At 44.8% G+C, this 12,093-nt stretch overlaps 1 protein-coding gene across 1 annotated transcript in view; it reads left to right on the forward strand.

Annotated features, from left to right (window-relative positions):
- LOC104391888 (solute carrier family 22 member 5-like) overlaps positions 1–11,845 on the forward strand; it is a 31,617-nt gene extending 19,772 nt beyond the window's left edge. The window contains exons 6-10 of the mRNA XM_010001237.1: positions 5,373–5,473; positions 8,516–8,730; positions 10,262–10,444; positions 10,878–11,013; positions 11,596–11,845. Coding sequence (XP_009999539.1) covers positions 5,373–5,473; positions 8,516–8,730; positions 10,262–10,444; positions 10,878–11,013; positions 11,596–11,683 — 723 coding nt within the window. The 3' untranslated portion in view covers positions 11,684–11,845. The remainder of the gene's footprint in view (positions 1–5,372; positions 5,474–8,515; positions 8,731–10,261; positions 10,445–10,877; positions 11,014–11,595) is intronic.
- The last annotated feature ends 248 nt before the right edge of the window (positions 11,846–12,093 follow it).

Genomic DNA, 12,093 nt, shown 5'->3' on the forward strand with positions numbered 1-12,093 from the left:
ATGGGAATGCCAACAAACATCTTTTTGATCCATTTTACAGCCACCTTTTTCCTTTTAAACTCGAGGCTTTGGGCGAAGGTGATAAATTAGAGGTTCCTCTTGCTTTATGATCTGAATACTTGTGCTGAACAGACTTGGGCTTGTGCAGTCTAATACTGTTCTATGGAAGTCATAACACAGGACTCATCCTGGTCAGTAGCAGTGAAAAGAATGTCATTCCAGTTGAATTCCATATTCAACTACCACTTTCTACTCCACGTGAAAGAGAGTAAAACTTGAGCTCCTTTCAGGTGGAGAAACTAAGCAGTAGCTTTTCTTGCCCATCCATTTCTTCTAACATGTTCATGTTTCCTGTAGGTATCTCCCATGTGTCTGAGCTATTGGTGACCTTCAGATGTAGAGGCAGGTCCACATTGACTCAGACATGACCTCCAAAAGTCAGACAGACAAACTGTTAGCATATTCCAGGAGAATGGGCACCTCTTGAGGCAGATCTGTGGAGTCTGCCTGGACAGTTGCCCAGTTGTGTTCTGGTTAACAGTTGACATGACCTTGTCGTTTATGTGACGATCCCTTGTGTACCCACTTGCTTTACAAGGCCTGTGCACCAGGCTAAGGAAAATGGTTTGCCATTAAACTGGAGTGCGGGACTGAAACAGCTTCACTTGACTTCAGGTTAGCTGAGGTGAAACAAAACCTGTTTGCCAAGACTTATTTGTAGGTAGTACAACATCCTGGTCTTGCTGGAACCACGTGAGAAAGCCAGGAGAGCCCAGGCCTTCTTATGATAGTTTTTCCCTGGATTTTCATTAGAACATTCTTGGGGGTTTTTTGTTTTGTGGCTTTTTTTTTTCTTCTTCCTTCCTTTCTTCTCATGCTGTAGGCATGAAGACTCACCCATTGCCAGCACTGCAGCAGGAGAACAGAAATAGGCTTTGACTCCAACGTCTGCCTAAGGTCACTGTCCCTGGAGTCCTCCATCCTCCCATTCTTAGAAAGAAATACTGATCTAATTGCCAGCTCAGAGTGGGGCTGGGTTGCCAAGCAGCAGAAGGCAGGGGCAGGAGAGGGATGTTGCCCCAGAGAACACTGGACAAGGGGAAATGCTGACTTCTGCAGCAGGGTGGGCTGCATTACATGGTGCTTCTTTACAGGCAAAGCATTGTACATCAGCTTGCAGAAGCACTGATTGGCATTCTGACACTGAAAGGAAAATGAGCTGGCTGAACAGGCACTGTTTAAATGCAGAACTCCTGTCCATCTTTTTACTTTCTAAGGTGAAAGTTGTGCTGTGACCAAAATATGTACTTTTCTTCATCAGTGGTCTGTTTATGCTGCTCCTGGAGCTGCTTTCTGGAGAGCTGCAGCCTCTCTTGAGTTTTCAGGAAGCATGTTTATGCTGCAGAGGGGTTCTCAGAAATGCAGCTGGCCCTGAGCCCTCCAGCAGTTGGAACAGGAGTTCTGGATGAACCCGAGCTCATGTTTGGAGCCTTTCTTGAACTCGTGCAGCAGAGGTTTCAAAAGCAGTTGGGATCTAGCAGGTGATCCAGCTGCAGAGCACAGATAATTCAGTTGGTGGAATTATCCCATGTAAAGGGGATAGAAATGTTTGGGTGATGAGTTTAATTTCAAATCATCATTGCACCCTCCCTGCCCCTCTCATCACTTCTTGTTTCAGCCTGTTCTGTTAAGGATTATGTTGTCTGCTTATCCAGCTCCTAAAAGGCAGGGTCCTTTATTCTCATCAACGCTGGATCTCTGAATGTTGCTGTTCCTGGGTTTGTTTTTCAGTTTGTTTGTTTTTAATTCTTTTTTTCTTCTTCTTCTTCTTTTTTTTTTCTTTTTTTGTTTCCTGCTTGCTGGTTTCTTGGCAACAAATAGTGGCAAAACTGGAGAGTAGTTAGGAAAGATCATGTGATTTATGAGAAAGGGCTAGGCTGTGAAGCTGGCTGCAGCCTGTGTGGTGGGAGCTGGTTCAGGCAGAAGCTATCAAATGTGAAGACATTCAGATTTAAGAAAGCAAACACTCTGAAGTTGGGTGTGCACCAGCATCCCACCATTATTTTATCCCCAGGGCCTTGAGAACAAAATATCCCTTAGAAAGAGTTTTCACGTGGCTGCAGGGGTTACATGTTCTCATTAGCTTGGCTACAGTTCACAGGACATTGAGAAAACAATGTATTTCTTGAGGTTAGGGGCAAGAGTGAAAGGCTCCAAGTCAGGGTCCAGCAACTAGCCTGCCAAAAGAATCATCACTCACTGAATTTGGAAGAGAGCTTGAAGTTTAACTAGTGGTTGGGTTTGTCTCTTTATTGACCTGTTGCATCCTGCAATACTTCCAAATCATCCAAATACTTCTGCTGACCAGTCTGATGCTTTGGTGAAAAAAAGGGTTGTAATTTGAAGTAACACAGAATAGAAGATGGTGAATTAGACCAGAAGGAGTTCAGAAGTTTTAAGCAGCAGGTGATTGCACTATTTTTAAGCTACAATCATTGTTTACTTTTCTCTGATAATCATTTGCATGCACTGTGGAGTGCACAGTGCCAACAAAAGTCATTCAGTCTTTAAGCTTATTTAAAATTTAATTTGACATTCTCAGGTCACACTGACCTACAAAATCAAGGAAGGAAGTGATCTTTTTATACAGTTGATTGTGCTTGCACAAAATAGAGGTCTGTCAGGCAGGAGTGATTCTTCTAGTTGTGGAAAGAGAAGCCTTCACTTAAGTTTTGTGAGGTGTCTTGGCAGCTTACAGTTCAAGAAGAGTGAAAATGTTACAGTATTGCCTTTTTTCATGTTATGGTTTTCAGCTATTAAGGTGGATGTTTGTTTCCTTCTGGGTTAGATTTCAAATTACTGATAGACTCTCAGATTCAGTTAGGTGTAAAATGTCCTAACACAAAAAAAGAATCTCCATGCAAGACTGTAAGGTTAACATCTTGCTAATGTTCTTACTGTGAGACTGGTAAAAAGCAAAACATTAAATTGATGAGTATGTAGCCTGGGATGTATCCTGAAAACATACCTCTTTTTGTGATAACAAAAACATATCTAGAAAACTGTGATTCTGCAGCAATATAGTGTTGCTTTATCAGTTGACAGTTTCCATCAGTGGAGCTTGTCCTGTTTAATCACTTTTGTCACATATTGAAAAATCTCCCCATTGTTACTCCTTGTTAGTGATCTGAACTAAAGTCCTAAATTAAAAAATAAGTATTTTCTTTACAATCTTGGTGAGCACAACACTTGTTTACATGCTTCATGGATTGATATCTTTGCATTGTTTATGTGGAAGTGGTTTTATTTTTAGGAGTTGGAAAGTTTTCTGGGGAAAGGAGAAGTCTGTTGTCTGTTTTATTGTGTTCTTAGCCTGTTTTGAGATCATCTTCTAAATAAGATGGGCACTCCTGAGCTCATTAACCAGTTTGTCTCAGTTTAAACACATTACTGTTAGGTCCAACATGAGGACTCATTTACTAAATCTGGTCTGTTGCAGTTTAATATTGTTGTTCCCTGCCTTATCTGCAGTGGATGTAGAGGACAGTTTGTAACTTTCTGCTGGTCTGTAAGACCATTCTTGGTCTTTTAAGACACCCTCAGTCTCCTGGCCCTTAGGCTTAATAAACCCTCTCACATACATAGCACATTTTAAAAATGTCTCTTCATCCTTGTTGCTCTGTTCTCCTCCTGGGGAGGGACTTTGTACAAGGGCTTGTGGTGAGAGGACAGGGGGTAATGGATCAAGACTGGAAGAGGAAATATTTAGGTTGGACATGAGGAGCAAATTATTTAGTGGGAGGGTGGTGAGAGCCTGGCCCAGGTTGCCCAGAGAAGCTGTGGCTGCCCCATCCCTGGAAATGCTGAAGGGCAGGTTGGATGGGGCTTGGAGCAACCTGGGCTGGTGGGAGGTGTCCCTGCCCATGCAGGGGGGCTGGAACTGGATGAGCTTTAAGATCCCTTCCAATTCAAACCAGTTTGTAATTCTCTGGTTCTGTTCTGGGTGCAGTTGATGTGTGTGATCCTCAAGGTGCACTGCTCAAAATGACAAAACTCTGCCAGTAGTGCCATACAAATTATGAATTAATGCTGTGGCTTTATAATTCAAGTAGAAAAGTAACAATAATCAACTGTTTTATCAAGTAGTAGGCAGATAAAATTATTTCTTATTTCAGCCTAAATTTTAAGTGACTTTAAATTAAGAAGGAGCAACTACTTTCACAGGTAGATGGCTCTTACAGCTTACATGTGTGTTGTCTGTTTTATTGTGTTCTTAGAAGATGATCTCAAAACAGGCTAGATAAGATGGGCACTCCTGAGCTCATTAACCAGCTGTTGTCTGTTTTATTGTGTTCTTAGCCTGTTTTGAGATCATCTTCTAAATAAGATGGGCACTCCTGAGCTCATTAACCAGTTTGTCTCAGTTTAAACACATTACTGTTAGGTCCAACATGAGGACTCATTTACTAAATCTGGTCTGTTGCAGTTTAATATTGTTGTTCCCTGCCTTATCTGCAGTGGATGTAGAGGACAGTTTGTAACTTTCTGCTGGTCTGTAAGACCATTCTTGGTCTTTTAAGACACCCTCAGTCTCCTGGCCCTTAGGCTTAATAAACCCTCTCACATACATAGCACATTTTAAAAATGTCTCTTCATCCTTGTTGCTCTGTTCTCCTCCTGGGGAGGGACTTTGTACAAGGGCTTGTGGTGAGAGGACAGGGGGTAATGGATCAAGACTGGAAGAGGAAATATTTAGGTTGGACATGAGGAGCAAATTATTTAGTGGGAGGGTGGTGAGAGCCTGGCCCAGGTTGCCCAGAGAAGCTGTGGCTGCCCCATCCCTGGAAATGCTGAAGGGCAGGTTGGATGGGGCTTGGAGCAACCTGGGCTGGTGGGAGGTGTCCCTGCCCATGCAGGGGGGCTGGAACTGGATGAGCTTTAAGATCCCTTCCAATTCAAACCAGTTTGTAATTCTCTGGTTCTGTTCTGGGTGCAGTTGATGTGTGTGATCCTCAAGGTGCACTGCTCAAAATGACAAAACTCTGCCAGTAGTGCCATACAAATTATGAATTAATGCTGTGGCTTTATAATTCAAGTAGAAAAGTAACAATAATCAACTGTTTTATCAAGTAGTAGGCAGATAAAATTATTTCTTATTTCAGCCTAAATTTTAAGTGACTTTAAATTAAGAAGGAGCAACTACTTTCACAGGTAGATGGCTCTTACAGCTTACATGTGGTTGGTTAAAAGTGAGTTGCCTGTTTCAGATGTGCAACGTACCAAAATATGGATGTATAAATTGGGGGGAGCTTATTTTCACAATCATTCTGCTTTCAGAAAGTTGATGTCCCCATGGTTTTGTTTGTTTCCAGCTTCAAGATTTGGATTCCCAGAAGCAACAGACATACACCATTTTGGATCTCATGAGAACCCGAAACATCCTCACCATCACCATTATGTCAGTGCTGCTTTGGTAAGCAGGTGGTGTGCAGGGGCAGCTGAGCACAAAAGCAGCAGAAGAGTTAAAAGCTGCTCTTTGAACACTGAAGTATTCTGAAGAGATATAACAAAACCAGCCCAAAACCCAGCGACCTGCTGGCTGAAGCAACAAGGTGCTGGTTATTATGTAGGTTCTGCCTTTTCAGTAACAGTCCAGAGCCACATCTGGATGGATATTCCTTTGTGAGGCAGCCAGGCATATCCTGAGCTGAGCAAGGACCAGACCAGCTGGCAGTGATGCGTGGGAATCCTGCCTGGTGTTGGGCCTTGGGGAACCCTCATCTGACTGTAATAAAGACTTTTAAGAGGAGTGAGTCATGCCCTGTCTCACAGTCAGAGAATTATTGCCCAGGGTCTGAGCACAGCAGTGCCTGACTTGTGGGGAGAATCTTCCCCCTCCTTTTTTTATGGTCTCTTAAAGTGATAAAGCTACCTTTGAAGTTCTAGCCTGAGATTTCCCTGGACTTTCCTGATCACTGCTCCATTTACCTGCCATCTCCATCTGGTTTACAGTAGCTGAAGCCACACTTTGTACTCAATTTGATTAAACACTTGTCATTTTCTTTTACTGGAAATCTCAACGAAGCTGTAATGACTCAGGAGAAGGAAAACAGAGTAACTTCTAGCCTGCCAGAGCCTGTATAAGTAGGGTTTAATTAGTGCTTGTACCTTCACTTTCCTAACCAAGAAAGTCCCTCAGGTGCTACAGAGTTAACTAAATCTGTTTGCTGCTGTGGTGAACAATGTTCCTCTGCTTAAGTGAGGCACAGCCTTGGGAGTTCAGTCCACTGACCTGCCAGTATACACCAGCTAATGTGGCTTTTTGGGTCAAAGGATGGCTCAGCTAATATTTAAGCCAGATTCCATTGCCCAACACTAGCACTACAAACACACTGAGAAAGGAACTTGATCAGAAAACAGCTCAAAAGAGGAAAAGTAGTGCAGGTTCTTCACAGAACTGTCAGTACGGCTGCCATATATACTGTTGTCTTACCTCCAGCTGCTGACTCTCACCTTGAACTGGAAATGAGCTAGAGAATTGAGACTGTCCTGCTTCCAACCTGCATGGAGTCCAGCAGCAGTGAGTTCCTAGGCATGGTTGATGGTGTGTGTTAGGTTGTAGAGATCAAATGCAAAACCTATTTGGACAGTGTGACATGGCCAGATGTGACCAATCCCATTGCCACACAATAATTTAAGTTTTAGATAGGCAGGAAGAGCCAAATGTGTGCAACTGACCTTACACCATCTTGCCTCCTCTTCTGTTGATTTAGACAATTTTCCCACTATTTTTACCTTCCATGTCAGTTGCCTGACCACCTTTTAATTAATTTCCCAAAATATAAAGCATCCTGTGCTGACTCACAGCAGTATTTTCCAACCCGTAGTATCCTAGTGGAATCTGCTGTGTTATGAGTTGAAAGAACTAATCAAAGCAGGTCTGTGCAAGAGGGTGGCTGCAGACAGCAGTGTATGCCCCTTACATTGCACTGAGTCACAGGTCTCTGAACTAATCCCTTTGCTGGGTTTGCATTAGGCAGGAGGAAGTTTGGCCTCTCATCACCCTGGGCTGTGTAAATGGCCCTAAAGTTTTGCTGGGGATATATAACTGTCAGGGTTTGCCCGTGGGGTAAGCAAAGGTAAACTGCTCCTGACAGTGAGTCCCAGCAAGCACTTTCTTTGCATACAAAAATAACTCAGAGCCCAGGGCTGGGCATGTTGCTCAGCATGTGGAGAACACAGAACCACTTTGGAGAGGAATAGCTTCAGCTGGCAGGGCACACAGAGCAACAGGGGTTACCCTCAGCTCCACAACTCCAAAGCTGCCCAGGTACACTGGGTAAATTATTTTAAGCAAATGGCCCTTGAAGGTTCTTCTAATGGGAAGTCAGGGGAAGGAAGAGCCAGTCATTGGTCTGTGATCCACTTCATGCTGCACAGTGATTCTGCTCCAGTTGTGTCATGACACAGATGCTGAAGGAGGTGAGGTGCTGAGTGCTCTGTGCCTCACCTGGGCACATCCTGCCCCAGTGCCTGTTATTCCCTCATTTGCCACGTGTTACTTGTTGGTAGAACATCACCCTCTCTTCCCAGCATCTCCCGAGACAGGGCAGGATTTTTTTCCAAGGCCAGTGGTGTGTTTTTCTGGATCACGTGGAGGTCAGCTCTCATCTGGCTCAGTTGAGATGGCAATATTCCAGCCACCCTGCTCTGCCCTGCCACAGGGACCAGCCCAGGCACCCAGCCAGGCAAACGTGACTTGGATTCTGCCCAGCCAGCTTGGGGCATGGCAGAGAAACCCCAGATTGTTTGGGTCTGCTGGGATGCCTTCCTGACTCTATATGCAAAGTTTGGAGGGTAATGACCCAGAAACAATGTTCCATGCAGAGCTCCCTGGTAAATGTAATGAGAAGCTCCTGGAGGCCTCAGCAGCAACAGGAAAATGCAGTAATCCAAGCTGTCAAGCTAAGCCTGTAACCACCAGTGATAGGAGCTGCTTTGAGAGTGATACTGGTGTATCTCCCGCAGGTGGTGTGAAATAGGGGGCATGTGTGACTAGTAGTCAGCCCCTCTCCATCAGCATGACTAGCAGAGACAAATGAGATGTCTCAAAGTAACAAATACCCAGAGCTTCCCTGCAAGGTGTGAGTGAGAGCAGGATGGAGAGTGGCAAAGCCATGCAGTTCAGTACAAGCTCTGCAGCTGCAGGACCAAGCAGCACTGGGGGCTCCTGGCAGGTGCCTCAGCAGGGCTGGCAGCAGCTCTGGGGTTACCTCAGTGTGTTAATGCTCCACAGGACATTTTTATTTTATTTGTTGAATGCAAGATCAGCTTGAAAGATAAAAACCATCAGCACTTTTTAGTTGCTCTCTTGCTGTTCCTGAAGCCAGCACTTAAGTGCTTCAGAGGGGACTGAAGGTGGCAGGTGCTGAACTTCCCTCACGCAGCGATTCCTGTGCTCAGCAGAGGTACCAGCAGCTCGTGGAGAAACTTGATCCTGTTGTTCTGCTTTCAGGATGATAATCTCCGTGGGTTATTTTGGGCTTTCTCTGGACACACCAAACCTGCACGGGGATGTCTACGTGAACTGCTTCCTGTCGGCAGTGACGGAGGTTCCCGCCTACATCATCTCCTGGCTGCTGCTGCGCAACCTGCCGCGACGGTACTCGATGGCTGCCGCCTTGTTCTTGGGAGGCTGTGTCCTTCTCTTCATTCAGCTGGTGCCTTCACGTATGCAACCGTTAGTTGGTCTCTGTATGACAGGGGAGGTGCAGCATCAAGCACCGGGCAGGTCTGGAGGACAAGTGTCCTGAGGAGATTCTGTGTATAGACACTCGTTTCCACTCTTTGCCCCTCTTCCTTGGTTCTCGCTGCACAGGGAACTCACAAAACAGGGCAAGTCAGATAAATTTTAAAGGTGGGTCATTGGCTTTGTGATCTCTTGGGTCAAGTCTAGTTTTGCCTTTAATGGGCATCCCTGGCGAGGTGCCCTGGTAAAGTCCAAGTGTCAAACTAGGACTAGATCAAGCAGATTGTGTCCAACAATGTGTCCGGTTCTGGAGCCACCAACTTAAGAAGGACATGGAGTTCCTGGGCTACAGGAAAGCTGAAGAGGGACTTTGGACAAGGGCTTTAAGTGAGAGGACAAGGGGGAATGGATCAAAACTGGAAGAGGGGAGATATAGGTTAGACATTAGGAAGAAACTCTTTAGTGTGGGTGTGGTGAGACACTGGCCCAGGTTGCCCAGAGAAGCTGTGGCTTCTCTAGAAGTGTTCCCTGGAACACTTCCCTGGCAGTGTTGAAGGGCAGGTTGGATGGGGCTTGGAGCAGCCTGGGCTGCTGGGAGGTGTCCCTGCCCATGCAGGGGGTTGGGACTGGATGAGCTTTAAGGTTCCTTCCCACCCAGACCATTCTATAGTCATTTGGTAAGTGGAGGTTACCAAGAGGCTGCAGAACCTACTTCCCCCACAGCTGTCTCTGACTGTCTCAATGGCTTGTTTAAGCAGTTATCTTCAAGGGAGACATTGGCATTGTGGGAACATTTTTGATAAGCAAAGATGCTTGTACCACGTTAGTGTTGATACCCAAAATAATGTTTGGCAAGTGGAAAGGGGGATAAAATAACATTTATTGGAAGTCAAACCACACGTAACTTTAGGCCAGTTGGTTTGAGGGGGTTATGGACCCTTACTGGTGAAGATGTCCAATATGATGGGGGGGTCTTCTTGCTTAGCACTTGTTTGCATATTGGAGAATAAGCAAAAGAGAATGCACAAGAAGTGTGTTGCTAGTTTGATCCAGGTAATATGTGTCCTTTGAGTCAATTGAACACTGATACCATCTATTTTTATTTTCAACTGTCCCAGTTAAGGTCAGCCCAGTCTCCTATAATTAAATTGCTGACTTGTAGCTGGGAATGTTAATGAAAAACCGAAACAGGAAACAAAAAATAACTTCAAATGTTTAAGTCTGTTCACTTTATTAAAAAGAGATATATGGCATTGTTAGCAACAGCAGAGATCTGGCCCCTGGAATCTGAGAGGCCTCCCTGGTTCTTCCTTTCTTCTGATTTTTTACTTGGCAGGAAACCCCATTCTCAAGGAAATGAAAATGTCAAGTCCTAGTAATTTGAAAAATAAGTAAATAAAAAATGTTGCCTGTGCTTGTAGACATGTACAGAGAAAATGGACACCAGATTCTGGCATTAATGGGACAGGAGAGTTGGAGCTGTGCTGAAATCCTGCTGCCTTTTGGTTTCAGATCTCCGTGCGGTCTCCATCCTGCTGGTGATGTTGGGGAAGTTTGGGATCACATCTGCCTTTTCAATGGTTTATGTTTACACGGCTGAGCTCTACCCAACAGTAGTGAGAAACATGGGAGTTGGAGCCAGTTCCATGGCCTCCAGGCTGGGCAGCATCCTCTCTCCCTACTTCGTTTACCTGGGTGAGTGACCTGGGCGCTGCCCTCCCTGGCAGGGGCAGCAATGCTCTGCACCCACTGCCCTGTCCTGGGGCTTTGCTCACTCTTCTTTGTTTCCTGGAGTCTTGTGAAACTGTGGGTAAAAAATGGGATCTCAGCATCTCTGAGCAATGGTTGTAACATAGAGAGAGTGTTTTATGCCCTGTTGAAGAGCTCTGCAGACTTGTGGTCTTCCTGACTCCACTGGGACACTTTTCTCTCTGTTTCTGGACTGTTTTTTTTCTTGAGGTCCTAAAACCACATTTAAAAGAAAAGATGCTTTGAATGCCAGACTATGAGGGGGTTTGGGTTGTTTTACTGAAAGCATAAGTCTTGCATGATGAAGCCCTGTACCCAAGTGCAGACATCACTGGAGACTGGGAGTGATGCCAGCTCTGTGTGTGTGTGTGTTCTGCAGGTGCTTATGATCGGTTCCTGCCTTACATCCTGATGGGCAGCCTGACTGTGCTCTCAGGAATTCTGACTTTATTTCTGCCAGAAAGCTATGGCATGCCTCTGCCAGACACCATTGAGCAAATGCTGTTGGTGAAAGGGTAAGTGTCACCCTCTGATCTGAACACATCTGCCCTCTGTTGGGAGAAGCGGAGCGGGCTGGCCTAGGTGTTGTCAGAGGGAGAGGCTGGTTTCAGGGCTGCAGTCTGTGCTCTGCTGAAGAGGGCAGAGCTTGGCTGGAACCCTGGTCCCTCTTCCCAAGTGTGTATGTTCCAAATGTACCATTTTACTTTGAGGCCTGGATATATAATATACACGAGGGATGCATTTGTAAAAGTGTTATTACTTCATAGAGTTGCTTTATGAAGGAGTAGGGACACTTTCTGGGTTATAATCTGTGTTTCTAGGGTCTGAAAGTCATAAAAGTACTGGTGAAGGGCTGAACTCTTCCAATTTAATTCAGCTGACCTGAAAAGGCACTGGGAGTCTGGCCTTTTGCCCCAGCTCTGGCACTTAAGCATACTCTGGGGTAAGAAAAGAACCTGTCCACCAGGATATTAAAAAGAAGAGGCTGCCATGTCAAAATGGGGCTCAGGAGAGCAAATATGTTTTTTTCCTCTTTTCTCTCATATATATTTTTAAGCTATTTTCTTTTAAATTTCTTCTCTTCCCCCCTCCCCCAGATTTGAATACAGGCCTACATCTGGTAGCACCAGGGATTCCAAGGAAGAAGAAGAAAACCCAGAGATTTTTAAAAGCACAGCTTTCTGATGGAGCTCCTCTGTGTTTCCTGGTGGACTGAAAGCTCAATGGACTTTTCTTCTAATACTCATTCTAGAAGGGGCTAGTGGCAACTTTGTTTCCTGTAATTTTAACCTTATTTATTAATTTAAGCACTGTATTCTGTACATTCTCTTTTTATATGAACATAAATATTGTATGGCCTTCAGTGAGATTTTTTCAGCCACAGTTGTTTGAATGCAGTAGTGCCAGGGAACAGTATCTGATCAATCCTTTGTGACTTTAAGCACATAGTTCAGCTGAAAGATACTTGAAAACGACTTTGAGGGCTGGCAGGGAACCTTCTCCAGAGCTAATGCACATCAAGAAGTAGAAAATGACAGAAAAAGCTGCTAATTGGTTTTGATTCCTTGACTTCTGTCCCTGGACAGGAAACTTAT

The sequence above is a fragment of the Chaetura pelagica genome, unplaced genomic scaffold (genome assembly GCF_000747805.2).
Source record: "Chaetura pelagica isolate M959 unplaced genomic scaffold, ChaPel_1.0 scaffold177, whole genome shotgun sequence".
Taxonomy (NCBI): Eukaryota; Metazoa; Chordata; class Aves; order Apodiformes; family Apodidae; genus Chaetura; species Chaetura pelagica.